The sequence below is a fragment of the Geotrypetes seraphini genome, chromosome 2 (genome assembly GCF_902459505.1).
Source record: "Geotrypetes seraphini chromosome 2, aGeoSer1.1, whole genome shotgun sequence".
Taxonomy (NCBI): Eukaryota; Metazoa; Chordata; class Amphibia; order Gymnophiona; family Dermophiidae; genus Geotrypetes; species Geotrypetes seraphini.
Window position 1 is genome coordinate 462,660,323 of NC_047085.1, and position 23,026 is coordinate 462,683,348.

The 23,026-nt window shown below is 44.0% G+C and overlaps 1 protein-coding gene across 6 annotated transcripts in view; it reads left to right on the forward strand.

Annotated features, from left to right (window-relative positions):
* The window catches only part of VIPR2 (vasoactive intestinal peptide receptor 2), a 118,702-nt gene extending 96,174 nt beyond the window's left edge, over positions 1 to 22,528 (forward strand). For 5 of the 6 annotated variants that reach the window (XM_033931580.1, XM_033931579.1, XM_033931583.1 and 2 more), the window contains 6 exons: positions 1,251 to 1,311; positions 3,018 to 3,087; positions 9,681 to 9,772; positions 13,007 to 13,136; positions 13,239 to 13,280; positions 19,379 to 22,528. In XM_033931580.1, coding sequence (XP_033787471.1) covers positions 1,251 to 1,311; positions 3,018 to 3,087; positions 9,681 to 9,772; positions 13,007 to 13,136; positions 13,239 to 13,280; positions 19,379 to 19,552 — 569 coding nt within the window. In that variant the 3' untranslated portion in view covers positions 19,553 to 22,528. Of the gene's footprint in view, positions 1 to 1,250; positions 1,312 to 3,017; positions 3,088 to 9,680; positions 9,773 to 13,006; positions 13,137 to 13,238; positions 13,281 to 19,362 lie in introns of all 6 variants that reach the window. The other variant, XM_033931582.1, reaches the window with a different exon arrangement.
* Positions 22,529 to 23,026: the final 498 nt, after the last annotated feature.

Genomic DNA, 23,026 nt, shown 5'->3' on the forward strand with positions numbered 1-23,026 from the left:
AGAGGTCGGCTCTTCTGAGTCGGGAGGGGGGCGGAGCAGGGCTCCCACGCTCCTCTCTTTGCTGCAGAGGGGTCGGCAGAAGAGGCAGGATCCTCCGGTGCTAGTTTTTTAAAAGAGGTCGGCTCTTCTGAGTCGGGAGGAGGGCGGAGCAGGGCTCCCACGCTCCTCTCCTTGCTGCAGAGGGGTCGGCAGAAGAGCCATGTGTTGCAATCTGGATAAGGTCTTTTTAAATAAAGGGCCTTCATGTTTTTTATTCTGGAGGTGGAAGGGTTACAATTAAAAATGAAATTGTTCCTTTAAAACCCAGTTGCCCAAAAATGATGAAAAACAATGCAGACAACCAACTTGGATGTAAACATCACTCTGCTAAATAAGGAGCCCTTTTACTAAGGGCTTCTTCTACGAAGGTGCGCTAGGGCCCTAACGCGTGGTATAGCGCACGCTAAATTGTCACGTGCACTAGCCGCTACTGCCTACCCTTTAAGCAGGCGGTAATAATTTTGCTTGCGCGCGCACTAAAACCGCTAGCGCACCTTAGTAAAAGGAGCCCTAAGTCACGCTAAAAAGTGGCCTGTACTAACTCCAGCGCAGTTCTTTCCTGCACGCTGAAGCCACTTTTAGCATGGTTTATGTTTATTAAAATGAATATACACTACTCTTCTCATAACTATCAAAGAAGTTTACAAAATATAGAACAGAAAATAACTACATAAAAAAAAAATAACACGATAGCAAAGGAAAGAGAAAAAAAATAGCCCCATTTTCCGCAATTCCCATAAATGGCTATGTGCGAATTTCCCATTAGCATGTGGCCATTAGTGCATAAGCCACGCCTATTTTCTAGGCAGTAAGGGCTCATCGGTTAGCATGCAGCAATGTAGCTGTATCAGCTGACCAGTGGAGTACACACCTACTCCCCACCCCAGAATGGCCCCAGACTAAAAATAAAATCTAGTTTTTAGCACATGGAAAGTGCATGCCAGTTTCAAAACTAACCTAAGATGCCTGGAAACACCCCACAGTACTGGGTTTTTTAACCGCGGTAAAGCATGCATTAATGCTTACAACAGCTTAATGAAAGGGCCACTTAATTTGATAATTTTAAGATAATAAAATAAACTTGAAAGACAATCAAACATTCCATGGAGATCGAATAACTTTCTTCTCGAATTGATAAGTTATGGAATCAAGTAATTAAGAAATAAAAAGGAATTGCCTAGAAAGTTTATATAATAGAATTTCTTTAACAGGTATACCTACAATATTCACCATTGGTTGGATAATATCAAGAGTATATTTGGAAGACATTGGGTAAGTACTTTAATTTGTAAATGATCTTTTCCACTAGTTGCCATCTCTATACCATTGTTTATCGTGAACTTTGTATACCACCTTTGCTTGAACCCCGATATCTCTACTCACTCATCTCCCCCTATGCTCCCCCCCAATGATCTCCGCTCATCAGGCAAGCCTCTCTTATCTGTACCCTTCTCTTCCACTGCCAACTCCAGACTCCGTCCCTTCTTTCTTGCGGCGCTGTATGCCTGGAACAGGTTACCTGAATCAATATGTTGTGCTCCGTCCCTGGCACTGTTCAAATCCCAGCTAAAGGCCCACTTTTTTTAAACCGCTTTCAACTCTTAACTCCCCCTCACTACTGTCAGATACCTATACCCACTATAACCTCCCCAACCCTGAATTGTCCTGTCTAAATTAGATTGTAAGCTCTTCTGATCAGGGGCTGTCAATTGTATATTCAAATGTACAGCGCTTCGTATGCCTTTCAGCGCTATAGAAATAATAAATAGTAGTAGAATGCAATAATCAGACAGTATAGAGAAAGTAAATGCTGGAATAGAAAATTACAATTTAAAACTGAGATCTCTTAAGAAATTGCAGACAGTTCAAAACACCGCTGTTAGAGTTATTAGAAATGTTCAGAGATACGACCATGTCACTCCGATGTTTAGCGAATATCATTGGCTTGAGCAAAGTATTAACTTTGGCATTTAAAGTACCAAACAGTGAGCAGCCTGATTACCTTGCAAAATTGCTTGTTCCATATAAACCAACCTGTACTTTGCGTTAATCGACTTTAAACAGATTAACATTACCACCTATTCAATATTTGGTTAGATTAAAATCTACAGTACTTGAAATTGTGCCTTGTTTGCATCAGTTCCATATTTATGGAATTTCCTGCCAAATGAACTGCATTACGAGCCTACATATTCAAAATTTAGAGCCTCCTTAAAAACTTACTTATTCAGATTGGCATTTTCTTCTATATTTTAACGATTTTAGATTTTTATATGATTTTTAATCTTATTGTTTGATTCCTGACGACGGATCATGCAGTGACTAAATGACTATTTTTTTTTCTTGTCTCTATAAATGTTGGTGTTCTTTTCCTTTAAATCATCGTACACTGCACTGACCGAGTCTTTTACTAAGGTGCGCTGGCCGATTTAGCACGTGCTAAATGCTAACGCATCCATAGAATATAATTGACGCGTTAGCATTTAACACACGCTAATCTTTAGCATGCACTAAATCACTAAGCATGTGCTAAATCGTCTAACGCGCCTTAGTAAAAGACCCCTTGATGTTGTAACAAAGAGCAGTGTATAAATATAGTCAAACCTTGGTTTGCATGGTTTGCAAGTGTTATGCAAGACGAGCAAAACACTACCGCAAATCTTGCCTGGCAAGATGAGCTCTCGCCTCCCAAATTCAGCTGGCTGCCGTCCCGTGTAAGCCCGCGCACGAGCTCTCGGGTCCTGAATTCAGCCGGCTGCCATCCCAATAACGCATGCGTCACGTGTAAGCATGCACAATGTCGTCGTTTGTGCTTACATGTGATGCACTTGGTATCGGGACGGCGGATGGCTGAATTCAGGACAAAACCATAAAAATGTTTAGGTACATAGCTATGAATTAGAAAGCCCATGAATTATGCTAGTAGTGATGTAAAAGAAATCATTCTGTTTCATAAATTACTTTTTTGTTTTTGGCAGATGTTGGGATACAAATGGACACAGATTTCCCTGGTGGCTTATAAGAACACCAATTTTGTGTTCTATTATAGTAAGTAAACTTATTGTTCATCCTATAAATAAAACGCTAGCCGTGCATGCGCACTCCTATCAGCGTGCTTCCGTGATCAGTAGGTCTGTGGCCGCAGGAGTGCACATGCGCGAATCCCCAGCACCTACCTACACTCACCGGAAGGACTGGACCCCAGCGCTGGACATCCTGCTCTCCTGTCGGCTCCTCTCACAAGTCGCACCAGCGTCAGAGAAGGCTTCTGACGCTGGCAGGGATCGAGAGGAGCTGCGGCGACACCTCAAGGGACGGGAAGGGAAGCACCGAAAAAAGACTCCAGCCATTAGGTCGTCGGCGTCGTCTTCACTCCTCTCCCCAGCACACCCGAACCCCCGTTCAGCCTCCCATCCGACCCTCCCTTCGGCTCCCTTAGTCCCTTGACGCCACTCCTCTTCTCTTCCCGCCCCGCGGTCCTGACAAATGTCCTTACTCCAGCAGGGGCCGTAGCACTCTAAACACGCTGCTTTGCGGCCTGCTACTGCCCTGATTTGCTCTGCCCGACATGGCAGAGCAAATCAGGCCAGTAGAAGGTCACGAAGCAGCGTGTTTATAGTGCTGCGGCCCCTGCTGGAGTCAGGACGTTTGTCGGGACCACAGGAAAGGGGTGGCAAGGGACTAAGGGAGCCGGCCACACCGCGGGATGGGAGGGAAAGGGGGCTGCTTTGGGGGAGGGGTGTGCTGCGAGGCAGACAGCTTTGCTTGGGGGGGGAAGACAGAAGGGGGGCCACGGAGACACAGTCAGGGAGGAACTGGAGGGGGAGAGGGAAAGGGGGCTGCTTTGGGGGAGGGGTATGCTGCGAGGCAGACAGCTTTGCTTGGGGGGGAAGACAGAAGGGGGGCCACGGAGACACAGTCAGGTAGGAACTGGAGGGGGAGAGGGAAAGGGGGCTGCTTTGGGGGAGGGGTGTGCTGGGAGGCAGACAGCTTTGCTTGGGGGGGAAGACAGAAGGGGGGCCACGGAGACACAGTCAGGGAGGAACTGGATGGGGAGAGGGAAAGGGGGCTGCTTTGGGGGAGGGGTATGCTGCGAGGCAGACAGCTTTGCTTGGGGGGGAAGACAGAAGGGGGGCCATGGAGACACAGTCAGGTAGGAACTGGAGGGGGAGAGGGAAAGGGGGCTGCTTTGGGGGAGGGGTATGCTGCGAGGCAGACAGCTTTGCTTGGGGGGGAAGACAGAAGGGGGGCCACGGAGACACAGTCAGGTAGGAACTGGAGGGGGAGAGGGAAAGGGGGCTGCTTTGGGGGAGGGGTGTACTGGGAGGCAGACAGCTTTGCTTGGGGTGGGCGGGAAGACAGAAAGGGGGCCATGGAGAGACAGTCAGGGAGGAACTGGAGGGGGAGAGGGAAAGGGGGCTGCTTTGGGGGAGGGGTGTGCTGGGAGGCAGACAGCTTTGCTTGGGGGGAAGACAGAAGGGGGGCCACGGAGAGACAGTCAGGGAGGAACTGGAGGTGAAGATGGAAAGGAGACTGCTTTGGGGGGAGGGGTGTGTTGGGAGGCAGTCAGCTTTGCTTGGGGGAGGGGAGACAGAAGGGGGCCACAGGGAGACAGTCAGGGAGGAACTGGAGGGGGAGAAGGAAAGGGGGCTGCTTTCTAGCACCCGTTAATGTAACGGGCTTTAACACTAGTTTCAATATAAATTTTGTGATAACAATTCTGTATACTACTATTAATTATTTCTAGAGCACTACCAGACGCACACAGTGCTGTACTGAGTCACAAAGAGTAAGAAAACTGTCCCTGCTCGAAAGAGTTTACAATCTAAACAGGCAATAATCTATTTACAGTTGGGTGCTCAGAGGGCACCTGATGGGAGCCTATTCTATATAGGAAAGTAGCATCTACTTTCCTGTATTGAATATTACCTAAAATGAGTACATATGTACAAGGCATGAACACTCATGCCAATCACATAGCTGGTGTACACACTTGTGCTTACATGCCAGAGACTTGCACATAAGTTATAGGGCTCTATAAGTTACACACATAAATGGGAACCTTGACCATCAGTGACATAATAAGGAAGGGGGGGGAGCAGACCATCCCAGGTGCTGGCATCAGAACCTCTCCCCCTCTCTGCTCCCCTGCGTTCCTCTTTAAACGTTCGCTGGCACGAGCAGCATCTTCCACTTGCTGCTCATGCTGGCCTCATCTCCCTTCTGACATCACTTCCTGGTTGCAGGACCATGACATGACATCAGACGCCATTGGTATCAGGGACGAGGTGCTGAATTGGTTCCATGGCTTCCTTATGTCCCGCACTTATCAAGTACGTTTTAATTATGAACTTTCAGATACCTGGAGCAATCCATCCTGTGTGCCACAAGGGTCTCCGCTATCTCCATTGCTCTTCAACGTCTACATGTCCTCAATAGGCACATGTCCTCACTAGGGATAAAACTATTTAGTTATGCAGATGATTTTATGATCATCATCCCATTCGTTAATTCTATCTCTGAAACTATTCCTAAAGCTTCAGAAGCCATAAACGTGATGGAGCACTGGATAACTTAACTTAACTTAACTTTATTAGGTTTTTATATACCGCCTATCAAGGTTATCTAAGCGGTTTTACAATCAGGTACTCAAGCATTTTCCCTATCTGTCCCAGAGGGCTTACAATCTATCTAATGGATGACAACCTTTAGGCTCAAACTTAATTCAGAAAAGACAACTTTCTTCGTTGCTTCGCCACATCCGCTTGACACCAAATCACCACTATGTATCAATAATCTTAATTTCCCTATCCAACCTACAATAAAGATACTAGGTGTAACTTTGGATCAGTGCCTAACCATGAGAGACCAGGTGGACTCCTTGATCAGAAAGGGATTTTTCACTCTCTGGAAACTCAGATCCATTAAAGCTTATTTCGATACAGCGGCATTCAGAACCCTAGTCCAATCCCTCTTACTGAGTCTACTTGACTACTGTAACATCGCCTATTTAGCAATTTCCCAAAAGAACATGCAGCGTTTACAATTGATGCAAAATGCAGCGGTCAAACAGATCTTTGGGCTGAGGAAGTTTGACCACGTGACACCCTACTACCGGCAGCTACATTGGCTACCAATGGAGGCGCGCGTAAAGTTTAAATTTGCCTGCTTCAAAGCACTACACGGACTTGCCCCTAAATATATAACTGACCTTTTCGTCTTCTCAACCAACAGACACAAGAGAAGCTCACATTCCAACTTCGTTTCCCCCCCAGTGAGAGGTTGTAAACTGAAAAAACACCATGAACATCTTCTCTCGCACCAAGCAGCATCATGTGGTAAAGACCTAGAACAATTGCTTTCATCCACTACTTATGAGGAATTTAGGAAACGTCTGAAAACACACCTGTTCCTAAAGTATCTAGACAACTGATCCTCTCTTCTCTCTCCCCTCTATAGCGATTAATTTGTTCTATTGATCACTCTCTCCTCAAAAATGGATTTCCTGCCTATTAACCCTGTTTCTTCCTCCCCTCTTCAAGTCAATCAATTTGTACCTTTGCTTAATCTTTGTAAACCACATAGAACTTCACGGTATTGCGGTATATAAGCTGTTATTATTATTATTATCAGAAGGGAGTTGAGGCTGGAGTAAGCAGCAGGTGGAAAATGCTGCTCACGCTGGCGAACATTTCAAGAGGTACGCAGGGGCACTCAAGCAGTGGGGAAGAGTGGGGGAAGCACACGGCATGACGATGCTGGGCGCCGACCTCATTCTCTATGCCACTGCTGACCATACTCCACGCTGGCTGCACTCCTGTGTACGCCCCCTTGAAAATGTAAATTGTCCAAAATATACATACACAGAATAGTGCTTAGGTGGAATATTGACAAGTATGCGGTGGCGTAGTAAGGGGGGAGGGGCTGGGGGCGTTCTGACCCAAGCGCCCTCTTGGTGGAGGTGCTGGTACCCCTTCTCCTCTCTGCCTCCCACTTCTTCCCACTCCTCCCCTCCTCCCCCCCCCCAGTTATCTCTGGCTCTTCGCCAGCGCAAGCAGCAACTCCAACCAGCTGCTCGTGCCAGCATCGGCGCTCCCTCTGATGTCACTTCTGGGTCCCATGCCTAGGAAGTGACATCAGAGGGAGAGCTGACCCGACGTGGGCCGCAAGTTAGTGATGTTGCTCGCACCAGTGAAATTAAAGAGGTACAGGGGAAGGAAAGGGGCATGTGCACAAGTTCAAGCTCAATTTATTTAATATACAGTGCTCCCCCGGTCATTCGTGGTCCCAATCATTCATGGTATTTTCTGACCACGAATGACTGGGCAGGAGAGGGCAGCCGGAGAGGCAGAAGCGAGCAGCTGGAGTGCCAGCGAGTGAAAGAAATCACTCGCGGTATACTCCGACCGCCTCTTCCTGCACTAAAGTCAGGCCTCACCAATCAGGAGCTGTGTGCCAAAGCAGCTCCTGATTGGTGAGGCCCAACTTTAATGCAGGAAGAAGCGGTCGGAGCATACCGCGAGTGATTTCCTTCACTCGCCGGCGCTCCAGCTGCTCTCTCCTGCCTCTCTGGCTGCCTTCTTCTGTCTTCCCGGCTAAAAACTGTATTTGCGGTTTTTCAAGATTCACTGGGGTTCCTGGAACGGAATCCCCACGAATATCGGGGGAGTACTGTACCACAAATATAAACCCAAGGTAAATCTAAGCGATTTACAACAAAATGTAAAATGAATTTTAAAAAAACAAGAATAAAAAAATAAACTCCAACATGAAATTTGGAGAAACAGTAAGACAACCATAGAAACATCAGGAGAGGAAGGAATTGATAGGTTACAATGAAACAAACAAACAAAAAAAAGGTTGGGAAGAGGGAAGGAATGAACGATGTGGTTAGGGATGGGGGGAAAAAATTGTGTTCTTTCTGCCCACACTAAGGACTCCTTTTACAAAGGTGTGCTAAGCATTTTAGCGCGCGCTAAATATTAGGGCACGCTAACCACACGCTAAACGCCAACATGTGCTTGTTAGTCTACAGACATGTTAGCGGTTAGCGCATGCATATATTTAGCACGTGCTAAAACACATAGCGCACCTTAGTAAAAGAGGGAGTAAGTGAAATGAAAAATTTCAGGAATGCCAATGTAGAAAAAGGTTGCCTGCTACAAAGGCGGCGGGGAAGGCACAGGGAGGCGGAGAATAGGGCGGGGAGGGGTGCCACCTAGATGCACATCTCCTTACGAGAGGCATAGAAGGATTTGGGTGACTAAAAATTACGCCAGGTGTACACCTGGTGGGGCCTCCGCGTGTGCAGATCGCTGGACTTGATGGACTGAGGGTCTGATCCGGAGATGGCGCTTCTTATGTTCTTATGATGCCACTGCCAGTATGCCCATGTGTGCTACTTTTCTATACATGGAGGAAAAGATTCAGTAAATAGTGCTTTAAAAATGGTGCCAATCAGGCCTTAGGATTATGGGGATGGGCGGACCTGCTATGCCTAAGGCCTGATTGGTCCAGGCTTCTAGAGCCTGGGCCAATCAGGCCTTAGATTTAGCGGGGATGGGCCGGGAAGGGGCAGGCCCGTCTCATTTCCACGAGGTGGGCCTATCGGCTGGACAGCAGCAAGACCCGTCCAGCCGACCAACATTTAAAGGTTAGTTGGGGAGGAAGATTAGTTGGGGGTGGAGGGTGGGGGTCGTCGGGCTTTCCGGCAGGAGGAGTTGGGCATCCTCCTGCCGGCGATTACCAGTTTGGGGGGGGTGGGGGGGTCCGGGGTTCATGGTTCCGACAGGAGGAGTTGGGCATCCTCCTGTCAGCAATTACCAGTTTGGGGGGGAGGGGGGTCCGGGGTTCGTGGTTCTGACAGGAGGAGTTGGGCATCCTCCTGTCGGCAATTACCAGTTTGGGGGGAAGGGGGGTTCGGGGTTCCGACAGGAGGAGTTGGGCATCCTCCTGTCGGCGATTACCAGTTTGGGGGGGAGGGGGGATTCGGGGTTCGGGTCCGGGGTTCCGGCAAGAGGAGTTGGGCATCCTCCTGCCGGTGATGGGACAGGTGGCCGCAGCCGCTATACTTATTGCAGCAGGGAGAGATCCCTTGCAACGATAAGTGTAGCGACTGTGTCTAATTTAATCCGATTCTCTAACCGGCGTCTGTACCATGGACGCCGGTTACAGAATCGGGGTTTAGCGTAGGACCGATTCTGTATAGGACACCTCTCCTGGGCGTCCTATACAGAATCAGGGCCTTAATGTCTTTTATACAACAAGCTGTATTCATTTTTTACTATTTTGTATTTCACTTATTGTCCAGTTTTTCTCTTTTGTGGAAACCGCCTAGAATTCTTTTGATTAAGGCGATAAAGAAAAATAAAGTTATGTTATGTTATGTAATTGTGGTTTTATCTAGCAGTTAATTCTAGCTAGATGGAGAAGACTTCTTTATGCATCTTATATTGCTAATTTTTAAAAAGGGCGTTGGGGCAAGATGTGTGGAAATATCACTATGACTGTGCTCTCCATATCTAGTTTACTCCTATGTTGCAGCCCCAAATATTTCTATCTAGAGATGCCACTGTATTTACTACTCTGGTGTGTTCCACATAAGCAAAATAACCTAAAGAAGTTCTTTTATTCTTTTGTAGGTGAATTTTTTACTTTTCATCCACATTGTAAGAATTTTACTACAAAAGCTGAGCCCACCAAATGTCAGAGGCAGTGATCAGTCACAATATAAGTAAGTACTTTTTGAAGAAATATATTTTACATCCAAGGATTCTGTAGCATTCAAAATGTAAAATGGTTGAAAAGCAGCTCATTGCCAGTAACAGTCCCCATTAATGTATTCTAAGTAGGGCCTTTAAAGCAGCAGGCCCTGAAGTTACTTAGTAGTAAATTTAAAACAAACTGGAGAAAATATTTCTTCACACAAGGGGTAATTAAACTCTGGAATTGGTTGCCAGAGAATGTGGTGAAATCAGTTAGCTAGCGGGGTTTAAAAAAGGTTTGAATAATTTCTTAAAAGAGAAGTCCATAGGCCATTATTGTGATGGCTTGGAGAAATCCACTGCTTATTCCTAGAATAAGCAGCATAAAATCTGCTTTACTACTTGGATATAGCTAGGTACTTGGGTCCTGGATTGGCCATTGTTGGAAACAAGTTGGATGGACCTTCAGTCTGTCCCAGTATGGCAATTCTTATGTTCTTTAGTCTAACATAGTGGTCTCAAACTCAAACCCTTTGCTGGGCCACATTTTGGATTTGTAGGTCCTTGGAGGGCCTCAGAAAAAACAGTTAATGTCTTATTAAAGAAATGAGAATTATGCATGAGGTAAAACTCTTTATAGTTTATAAACCTTTCCTTTTGGCTAAGTCTTAATAATGATATTGTAATGTATAGCTAAAGAGACATATAATCAAGAAGCTGTTTTATTTTACTTTTGTGATTATGGTAAATATACCGAGGGCCTCAAAATAGTACCTGGCGGGGCCGCAGGTTTGAGACCACTGGTCTAATAGTGGTCTCTAAAATGTGTGCCCTCTTTTCAGCCAAATTTAGGGCCCCTTTTACAAGGTCACAGTAGCAGTTCCTGGCAAATGCGACAAAGCCCATAGAAATTGAATAGGCTATGCCACATTTTCCACGTGGACATCACTACCACAGCTTTGTAGAAAGGAGCCCTCAGGAGACTAAAGAGCTTATTTTCGAAGTATATGGATATCCCAAAGTCTCCAGATGGATGTCCATGTGCTTGAAACCTCCAAATCCTGATTTTGCAAAGGCAGAAAAGGGATGTCCAGCACTGCAGAACATCCACTTAGCAAGGTGGGTGTTGTGGGTATGTTTTGGGCAGGACAAAGAAGGGCTAAATAGGAAAAAAAAACATCCAAACCTAATTCAGCTAGGGTTGCCAGATTTCCTCTTTAAAAATGAGGACACCTTTTTTTTATTATTTTTCTTTCTCTCTCTCTCTCTTGGGAGGGGGGGGGAGGCCTTACTCATTGCCTCGTGGGGCTCATCAGAGTTCAGGGCCCTGAGTGTCCAGCTTTCACTTTAGTCTTGTTCAGGCCTCTTTCCTCATGCCTACGGCATATTTCTTTTGTCATCCCTTGTGCTTGGTTCTTCTGGCAGTCCCCTATTCATTTGTATACTCTGATTTATCTTGTTATGAAGGGCGGGGTATGGGGAGGTGGGATGTTGGGAGAGGGTGGGGCTGGGATATTAGGATCGGGGGATACATGGTCTACAGTACCTGAACGACTATTATTTTCTTGTCTTCATTATCTGTTTTTTTTCTGGCTTGTTCAATAAAAAATTGTTTCAAAGTAAAAAAGAGGACACCTGACACCACCCCAATCCACCCACAGCTAGCCACGCCCCATTCTGCCTCCAGATCCGCCCCATTCTACCCCAGCCCTGCCTCTGGCTGAACCTCCTGTCTCTTTCCCCAAGGTCCGGAGGGCCACTGCGCATGCACGGATATCACATACATGCCACATGCATGTGCACACGTGTATGACATCATCACATGCACATAGGGCCTCCAGATGCAGCCCTGACTGCAGTTTTGGAAATCCCTCTGTGCATCCAGACAGTCCTCTAGAAAGAGAATATGTCTGAGTTTTCCTGGACATCTAGTAACCCTAAATTGAGTGGCTGACCACTGGAGGGATTAAGACATGACACCTTCTTAATCCCCAAGTGGTTGCTGCAGAGCTGCCAAGTTACCCTCCTTGGGGGGAAGACTTTTTGGCCTGTCCTAGATTTTTGATACTGGTGCATTATGGGACCTGCAACACTGATTACAATGGACATAATCATGGACTGCAAATACTACATTGGTTTGGGATATAAGTTTAAAAACAGAACAGACCAAAACATCTCCCTCATAACTTGGCAGCTCTGTTGCTGTCCTCCCTCTTTCTCCCCAAAAACTGAAACTGAAAGGGAATACCAGGTTCTATAACAGCTTTGGGTATTATGAGCATTCTTAGCACAGTAGGAAGCAAGTATGAGGAGTACCCTAGTGCTTAGTGCAGGGGACTTTATACAAGGGACTCAGGTTCAAATCCCATTTTAACTCTTATGTTCTTTTTATTGTGAGCCTTCCAGAAACAGAAAAATACCTAAATCGCCTAAAAGTCTGAAGGGTATTGAAGTGGTGTACATTCAGATGCAGTAGGCATTATTCTGTTACGGGAGGTCTCACAATTACAAAATAAAAGCATTAAAGTGAGGTTTGAACCAGTAGGCTGCTCCTCTGCATTCATTCCTACATGAACACAGATAACCCCTATGCAAATACGGGATCAAAAACTAAAAGTACAAACAAACCCTATGATCCAAAACTCTGCATACAGTACAACCCCAGAGAAAAAGAAACAAATGCATTTTTTTCCGAACAGTACAAAATACTTTCAGCAGATAAAATTTTCAAAATTGACACAATTCAATCACTAAATTCAAAAATCAAAACCATTCCCCCCTACCTCTATTGTCTTCCTCCCTCCATGCTATGCCTTACCTTCTGGCCTGCTCCTGCCTGGCCATTTTATTCTGTCTTTATCTTCAGGCCGGCTCCCTCTACCTCACTGACACAGTGCACAAAGCTGTGGGCAGCCGCTCCTTGGCGTCCCGCGCCTCATCTGGAAGCCTTCTCTCTGATGTTGCAACATCCGGTTCAGGCGCAGGATGCATGTAGGAGCCACTGCCCGTGGCTTTGTGCACTGAGTCAGTGAGGAAGAGGGAGCTGGCCCGAAGATAACACCGCATCGATTGCACCACGGACCAGCAGTTGAAGAACACAGTTTTGGGCCTGATGCACATACCGGCTCTGAACGGACCTTGAATATTTGTATTCTGTTCAGGGTGGGGTGGGGCACAAAAATTGTTAAATGAATGAGGTTTTATATTACAGAACCACCTGCCATATTGCAACTGAGCTTTAAAATTTATCTTTTCTTCTGTAGGAGACTTACAAAGTCCACCTTGCTGCTAATTCCACTCTTTGGCATTCACTACATAGTGTTTGCTGTGCTTCCCATTCCCTTTTCCACCAAGGTTCAACTGTTTTTTGAGCTAGGTGTGGGATCTTTTCAGGTAAACATTTTTAAAAAATTAATCTGATTATGTGTACTTACAAAAGTTTGCTGCTATTACTAAAAGGTTCAGATTTCAGTAATAATAATTCTCTAATTGCAGGGGCTGGTTGTTGCAGTTCTTTATTGCTTCTTAAACAAGGAGGTAAGTTCATATTATTATTTTAATATCAAGCATAAGCAGAGAGAGGGGAGACATGATAGACGTTCAAATATGTTACTGGTCGTATTGAGGTGGAAGAAGATATCTTTTTCCTTACAGGATCTAAGGCAACAAGAGGGCATCCATTCAAAATCAAGGGTGGGAGATTTCATGGTGACATTAGGAAGTATTTATTCACCGAAAGGGTGGTTGATCGTTGGAATTATCTTCCACTTCAGGTATCTGAGGCCAGCAACGTGCTCAATTATAAGAAAAAATGGGATAAACATGTGGGTTCACTTTGAGGAAGTGCTTAGGGGGGAGGGTTCTTCGAGTGGGCAGACATGTTGGGCCAAAGGCCCTTTTCTGCCGTCATATTCTATGTTTCTATGTTTATATCAAATTTTAATAAAACCTGAAACCATGGAGTGATGTAAGGGCATTATAAACATTCTTATCTTTGTTTTCCATTACTTTTCTGCTAATTCCTAACATTCTATTTGCTTTCTTAGCTGCCACTGCACACTGAGCTTAGGTTTTCAACGTATCCTCGACAATGACACCTAGATTATTTTCCTAGGCAGTGACTCCTAATGTGGAACTCTGCATTGTATAGCTACAGATTGGGTTCCTCTTTTCCACATGCGTCACTTTGTACTTGCTCACATTAAACATCATCTGACATTTTGATGCCCAGTTTCCCAATCTCACAAGGTCCACTTGCAATTTTTCACTATCTTCTTGTGATTTGACAACTCTGAACGACTTTATGCCATCAGCAAATTTACCCCCCTTTACAAAAGCGAAGTGTGTTTTTTAGCGCCAGCTGTGGCGGTAACAGCTCTAGTGCTAAAAAACGATAAAAAAGAGACTCCAAATCAAAGATCAGCAGGAGTGATGCATAGTCCCTCTCACCACCGCCATTGCACAGCGCCCCTTACACTCCCCCTCTCGGCAGCAGGAAGGATACCCACTCCCTCCCGCCATTACTGTCACACAGCACCCCCCCCCTCCCGCTGCCACAGGCACACAACCTTCCTGATACCTGATGCCTAAAAGGAAAATTCTTGCAAAAGGTTCTCTGTAAAGGTTACATTCTTTAATAAATACAGTGATGCCTTGGAATCCGTTCCAGAACCCTTTTCAAGTTCCAAAGCGTTTGAGTTCCAAGACAATTTTTCCCATTGAAAATAATAGAAACTGGATTAATCCGTTCCTGGGTTCCACAAACTCAAATTTTAACATAAAATAAACTGGATTTTAAGGTAAAATATTAAATATTCCAAAGCAGCATTCAGATTTTGGGGCAGAAACAGACACATACAATGTGCAGGGTGTTTAGATTCCAAAGCAGAGTTCGGATTCTGAGGCAAAATTTACTACAAAAAAAAGTTCAGATTTCAAAGTGTTCAAGTTCTGGGGCGTTCAGATTCTGAGGTACCACATTGTACTTAGAAATAAAACAAAAACATAAAGGAAATGAGGTGATACACAAACTCACAAAGAAGAGAATGGCGCACATCCTTGCAATATAACAAGTTGCAAACTATGTGAGCACTTCTAAAGTAAACTAAAACTTAACTTTATATACCGGGTCTTCAACCAGAGCAAGCTTAACGCAGTTAACAATAAGTTAAGCATAAGCTAAAATACAAGAGGATTAATTTTCAAAATGTTTAGCAAATAGAAAAGTTTTTAAAGATTTACGGAAAGATTCAAAATGAAAGGAAGTTCATTCCATAATTGGGGAAATTTAAAAGCCAGAGAAAGGCTAAAATTCTTGACTCCTTGAGGTTTAAATCGTTGAGTGCCTCTCGCATATGAAAATCTATAAATATTCCATAGATGAGGAACAAAATACCAGATAAAATTTTGAAAACAATACAAAAACATTTAAACTGGATTCTGAGATAAACCGGGAGCCAATGGAGACTCAAAAGCAATGGAGTCACGTGGTTGAATTTGCTTTTTTCCATAAATCAACTTCGCAGCGGTATTCTGAATCAATTGTAGTCTTTGGAGGCAGATCTTTGTGATGCCAAGATAAATGGCATTACAGTAATCTAGCCGAGATAGTATAATTGATTGGACCAAGTCACTCATATGGGAAAAACATTCAACATAAGGGGATCATTCACATGCTCATCTTCCAATAAGGTGTATATCATTCAATGCAAAAAAAGTGCATAGAAGGCTGCTACATTGGTGAAACAAGCCAGATGCTAAGCCAGTGGGTAAGCCCCTCTGCTGGCTCTCCAAAGACAGAAGAGCGCCTCACCTTAAATACAGACAGTCAAACAAACAAGCAACGCAGGTGTTTTTTCAACCAATAATAGTCTTTATTTGAAATGGTGGTCCCAACAAGGATCCCTGTTTTGGCGTATAGGAAAACGCCTTCCTCAGGGGACACTTTTAAGAAATATACAACGCATAAAAACATTTAAAATTTTAAGGCATATATCATGAGGCATATATCTATATATATAAAATCGGAGGTATGTATGTGTGTATGTATGTGTGTATGTGCCGCGATCACGCAAAAACGGCTTGACCGATTTGAACGAAACTTGGTATGCAGATCCCTCACTACCTGGGGTGATATGTTCTGGGGGTCTCGCAGCCCACCTGCACACGTGGGCGGAGCTACAAACAGAAAATCAGATTTCACCCATTCATGTCAATGGAAAAAATGTAAAGAGCTGCCATTCTCACAGTAAATCAAAAACGGCTTGACCGCTTTGAACGAAACTTGGTATGCAGATCTCTCACTACCTGGGGTGATATGTTCTGGGGGTCTCGCGGCCCACCTGCACACATGGGCGGAGCTACAAACAGAAAATCAGATTTCACCCATTCATGTCAATGGAAAAAATGTAAAGAGCTGCCATTCTCACTGTAATTCAAAAACGGCTTGACCGATTTGACCGAAACTTGGTATGCAGATCCCTCACTACCTGGGGTGATATGTTCTGGGGGTCTCGCGGCCCACCTGCACACGTGGGCGGAGCTACAAACAGAAAATCAGATTTCACCCATTCATGTCAATGGAAAAAATGTAAAAAGCTGCCATTCTCACAGTAATTCAAAAACGGCTTGACCGATTTGAACGAAACTTGGTATGCAGATCCCTCACTACCTGGGGTGATATGTTTTGGGGGTCTCGCGGCCCACAACTCTATGTTGCTTGCTCAAGGGTGGGTTCACCCAAGAATTTATATGTTCTTGCTCCTGGAGGTGAAACTAAAAATGTTGTTTATAATCAAGTTTTGCGTTAGTTGTATTGTATTCATTTTGTCAAATATTTCACATTATAATTTGAATATTGTACTTTTTATTAAGCTGTAAAAAAATACTTTCATTCACCACTATAAAGTATCTTTATTTGAATCCATTTACAGTGTTATTGCTATAATTAAATACCCGTGCAACGCCGGGGCATCAGCTAGTATTAAATAAAAGACAGCTTATAGAACATATAATAATCTAAATCAAAGAAAATGGCATCAACATGCAAACTATATTAAAATAAAATATATAACCAAATCAAACATTATTACCGGTATATGTTCTATAAGCTGTCTTATTTAATATACTCATATATGCCTCATGATTTTAAATGTTTTTATGCGTTATATATTTCTTAATAATGTCCCCTGAGGAAGCCGAAAGAGGGAACCAATAATAAAGACTTTATTATTGGTTGAAAAGACACCTTCCTTGCCTTTTTTGTTTGGCTCTCCGGAGCAGCCATCAACTGGGCAGAGGGGAGAATGGCGGCTGCAGCAGGCAGGAGTTGCTGTGCCTAGCGATCGCTCTTTTGAGCAGGTGCCAGGCACAGTTCCTCCTCCTTTAACCTGAGCTGCTCCATACGAATAGCATGCATACGATAATTTGCAAGCTATTTTTACCATAGTGTCAGAGCTTTGTGCATCCTGTTCTCTGTCTCTGGAAGCCCTCTCACAGCACCTCTTCTGGAATGAGGGGCCAAATCAGCCTTACCCCACTGAACGACACATTCCAAATATTATAAAAGAAAAGGAGAAAAAGAAGAAAAATACAAAGGTAAAATCAAATACGAGGGGGTGCTGAAAAGTTCACAGCCCACCCAACTTCCTAAATTCTGAGCATTATTTTGCCACTATAGCTGAAAAGTGTGTTATTTTATTTTGCCAATTTGTAGAATCATGATGCTATGTTTTTGATATTGTTTCAGATCATTGATTGAGCCATGTCAATGAAAAGTGTGTAATTTTCAAGTGTGGAACTCCGAGCCATCATGACATTCCTATTCTGTAAAGGCCGATCATGCCAGACGAATCTACTGCATTTCTTTGAGGGGATAAGTAAACAATTGGACCAAGGTGACCCCGTAGACATCGTATATCTAGATTTCCAAAAAGCCTTCGACAAGGTGCCCCATGAACGCCTACTGAAGAAACTGTGGAGTCACGGGGTGGAAGGGGACGTGCACAGATGGATCAAAAATTGGCTGGCGGACAGGAAGCAGAGGGTAGGAGTAAAGGGACACTACTCTGACTGGATAGGGGTCACAAGTGGTGTTCCGCAGGGGTCAGTGCTGGGACCACTGATGTTCAATATATTTATTAATGATCTAGAAACGGGGACAAAGTGCGAAGTTATCAAGTTCGCGGATGACACAAAACTCTCCAGAACGGTCAGAACTGTTGAGGAATGCAAAAACCTGCAGAGCGACCTGAACAAACTGAGTGAGTGGGCGAAAAAATGGCAGATGAGCTTCAATGTGGAGAAATGTAAGGTCTTGCACATAGGGAAGGGGAACTCCAGGTACAGCTATACGATGGGAGGGAGGGTACTCGGGGAAGGCAACCAAGAAAAAGATCTGGGGGTATTGGTGGATAACACAATGAAGCCGGAGGCGCAATGTGCAGCGGCCTCAAAAAAAGCGAGCAGAATGCTGGGCATTATCAAAAAAGGTATCACTACCAGAACGAAGGAAGTTATCCTGCCACTGTATCGAGCAATGGTGCGCCCACATCTGGAATACTGCGTCCAATACTGGTCGCCATACCTCAAGAAGGACATGGCAATACTCGAGAGGGTCCAGAGGAGAGCAACGAGGATGATAAAGGGTATGGAGAACCTCTCATATGCCGAACGGTTAGACAGGCTGGGGCTCTTTACCCTGGAAAAGCGGAGACTGAGAGGGGACATGATACAGACTTATAAAATCATGAAAGGCATAGAGAAGGTGGAGAGGGACAGATTCTTTAGACTAGCAGGGGCAACTAAAACAAGAGGTTACTCAGAAAAACTGAGAGGAGACAGATTCAAAACGAATGCAAGAAAGTTCTTCTTCACTCAACGGGTGGTAGACACCTGGAACGCGCTTCCCGGAGAGGTGATAAGCCAGAGTACAATTCTGGGGTTCAAAAAGGGACTGGATGACTTCCTGGAAGTGAAGGGAATAACGGGGTACAGATAGAGGTTTACCTCACAGGACACTGAGCAAATAGGGTATGGACTTTTTAGGTTAGATAGAGAACATTTTCAGGTCATGGACCTGGAGGGCCACCGCGGGAGCGGACTGCCGGGCGCAATGGACCCTTGGTCTGACCCGGCAGAGGCAATGCTTATGTTCTTATGTTATTTCTGCAGAAGAAAATGCAAAAAAAAAAATCCATGAATGTATGATGCAAACTCAACTGTCTCATTGCATAGTGTACATGGTTTTGTTCCATAAATTTGCAATTTGATCCTTGTATATCAAGGAGGGGTCCAAAATAATCCCTAATATTTTGATTGTTTTTTTTTACTTTAAGAAATGCTCCAGATTCTAATGTGATCGATGTAGAGACCAAAGATAACTGATTATTAAACGATAAAACAGCAAGTAAAAAGTACTCCTGATTGGGTGCCAGTGCAGGTCATTTCAAAATGGCCTCCACCATGATCACCATGATGTAACTAAACTCCCTTAAGTCTTTCAAATCAATAGAAATCCTTAAAAGACACTTATTATAATGTAACTAGACTTAAGTTTTTCTTCTTTTTTTTCCTGTGTGTTTCTATATACCATGATATTCAGCAACAGTGTACTGTACAGTGTGTTTCATTTTTAGGTGCAAGGAGAGTTGAAAAGGAAGTGGCACAGTATGCAGCTGAACCAGTACCTGGGCCATAACTATGGACTGCGTGGCACCTCTATTTCTCGGAACGGTTCAGAATGTGTCTCCCATTTCCACCGAGATTCAAGGGCTCAGTCTTTTCTGCAAACAGAAACCACAACAGCATGATACTTTAAAATGCATGATGAAAAGGCCATCTAGAGACTCTACCATACTGTGTGCAACTAACATGGTTTTTTCTAGAATAAGTGTATATTCTTTGCAATCCAGAAAAGAAAAAGCTCCTCTGAAAAGAAGCAAGGAACCAAAGAAAAGAGATGGCCAAAGGAAATGGAGACCTGAGCCACAAGTGCCAATAAAGATCTTTATAACAACTAACCCAACACAGCGTGTTTTGGCAACAGGGCCTGCATCAGGTGTCTGTTATTTCTGAAAATAAATGTATATTGTTCCAACAATTGTGCAAATAACCAAAGAGCAAACTATGTTTTGCAGCTAAAAATTGGTGTGATGCCTATTAAACAGCAGCTCTGTGTTAGAATATTTGCACAATATTGGAACAATATACACTGTGAACTGAAAAAAGAAACCCACACCAAAATGTTGTTTTGTCATATCTTTCACAGCACTCGGCCAATTCATATGAAATTTAGTGCATCATGTCCTGAATAAAATTAATTTAAAATGTTGAAAATATTTCCCAGCGCATTACAACACTACCTTGTGAAAATAAATTATGAATTGAATAAAAGCATATCAACAGGTTTTATGGCATATCTTGCAGAAAAAAATGTAACGTCAAAAAGTAATGTTTCAATTAAGCAGATGTTTAAAGCGCACTCCCTTTGCATGAAGGTGTGTCCTCAGCCTTGGCCGCCATTAATCTATGGACTTGTCAATGATGCTCTGCTTCAGCTCAGCCCAAACAGAGATGAGGTAATGTTTAAGGGCTTCGACATCAGATAGATGCTGTCTGGTAGATGTGTTCCTGTATCAGCCCCCAGATCCGGTAGTCAACTGGGTTTAGGTCTGGCGAGAAGTCTGGACCAATGAAGTCTGAGGTCTCACGATGAAGCAGTTCTATGGTGTACTTTGCCCAATGTGCTGGAGCATTGTCCTTTTGGAAGATGTAGTCTCCCAACATGCGATGGATCACTGGCAACAGCTTCTGCCTCAAAAGGACGTCACGGTAGTATGCACCATTGATCTTAACCCCAGGATTGATAAAGAACAGATCTGTGAATCTGAGTTTCAGGATTGTGACTGAGACCATGACTGATTGGCTGAAGGTTGGGGGAGGAGTCCATAATAGGTGTTTGGCACTAACCTCACACTTCAGTGTTGTTCAAAGTACATACAGGCACTTATTCGGTGTGTTAATTGGTGGAGCTACTGTAAATATCTTTTAATCTGTAAACCAGATGAAGCTGACGCTGTGCTCCGGGTACTTGGTCAAAAGCTGCTTACACCGTTTCAGGCATGCGTCTTTGTTGTGTAAAGTTAGCTCTTGGTCATGACGCTTTTTAAGGTACTTTAATTTCAGATCATAAATTATCCTAACCACAGTTGTCTGGCTTATTCCCGCTTCTCTTGCTATTTGGAGAGTTGCTCAGTGTGTTTGCAGCGCATCCTGGCTCAGTACAAGATCACGTACAACATCAATGTGCTCTTGTGGTGTGAATCAAGCGCTGTAACTTTTAGCAATCCTAAGTTCTTTATCAGAACATAACATATCAGAACAAAACATCTGTATACTGCAAAACCATATGGATCCTTGCGGTTAACAGTCAATTAAGAAAAACTGGACATCTGTCAGTGAATTATAAAAAAGAATTGTCAATTATAAAAATCTATCATACAAATAAGGTTTTAATTGTTTTCTAAAATTCATATAAGATGTGGAAGCAAAAAATAGTCTGCAGAGAACAGAGTCCCGGATAGCTGCTTGATATGAAATTTGGTCTTCTGCAGTGAAAACCATTTTGATACCGAGAGGGGCCAATTCTATAAATGGGCATCCCAATTGTAGGTGGTGGTAGGCATCCTACCAACGTCTGGCAGCCAATTGGGATGAACGTTTTTCGAAAAAAAAATCCCCAAGGCAGGATGCCTACAATGTAGGCATTTGTCACAGGACTATGGAAATGGGTGCCCAAAGCTAGGCGTGGGCATGTTTTCACCCAGAAGTGGCCTTGGGCGAGTTTAAGCAGCCCTAGGCATCTCCCTAGGGCTGCGACAGATGACTGAAATGTAGATCAGCATTTCAAAAGTGAAAAGTAGATGCGGCCGGCTGAGCTGATTATGGCAAGGGAATCTCCAATCAGCTGAGCTGGCAGGACTTCCTGAAACTGTGCTTTGGAGAGTCCTGCTGGCTCAGCTGATCGGGGGGGAAATATCCCTGCTGCAGTCAGTTGAGCCAGCTGCAGCAGAGGACATTTCTCCCCCACCCCCCCCAGGACACATACCCCCCAAATCAGCAGGAGGGATGCCAATCCTGAACACCTGACACCCTTCAATTGCAAGTAAACCAATCAATATAAGGGAAAAAAACAGCCATATAAATCAATATAGAACCAAAAAAATAGGATGCGCTGTTGGTATGCATTGCAGGTTATCACAATCATCCAGTCAAAGAAAGCCCCATAATACCAAAAAAATCATAAACACAAAATAGTGGAGAAAACAGACCTCATACACCGACAGTCGGGACTATACAGTACCCTAAGCCATCTGTAGCATCACTGGTCTGTAAAAAAAACTCCACACATAGATATGTTAAGTCTCTCATACATCCAATGGACTTTTGCTTCAAAAATATGTTTCTAAGCAAGATTATAATCAAGATTCCCCTGCAAAAGACTGAATGTCAATGGCTAAAGCTGGGTATAATCAATGTATAGTATAACTTTCAAAGTTTTTTCAAGAAAGATAGAGCGTGAACAAAACTTATCTGAGGATAATCTGTCTGTGACAACAAATTCCTTCTCTTCTTCAAAACTGCCACAGCAACCTTCTCCCGACAGAAAGTACTCCTGTTTTGCATCACCGGCAAAGCTACATCAGGGGAAAATTCAGCAAAAAAAAAAAAAAAAAATCACAGATGCAAGTATCAGGGGTCCTCTGTCGCGGCCAACTGAGCTGATCACAGCAGGGGTCTTTTCCACCCGATCAACTGAGCTGGCAGGAGTCTCCGAAATGTGGCTTTGGGAATTCCTGCCGGTTCATGGGATTCCTTTGCTGCAATCAGCTGATGGCAAGGGATCCATCAGCAAAGATAGGTGGAGCTGAGCTTCCTATCTTTGCAATCCGGCTAAAGCACGATTCTCTAACTGGTGTCTGTGACATGGGCGCCAATTAGAGAACTGGGGGGTCTGTCTGTTATGGCAGATACAATTTTGTTTGGGACACCGATACACGATTCTCAGCTGCTTCTTAGATTACATTACATTACATTAGTGATTTCTATTCCGCCATTACCTTGCGGTTCAAGACGGATTACAGAAGAATTGTTATGATATTAAGAAGTACATAAGGAATAGTATGAACATTTTCTAATTTGCTAAGAAGTAGATAGTATTGCAGGTGAAGCTTGAGACATGTTTGGTTATGTTATATTGGTTTTATGTATTTTTTGAAGAATAG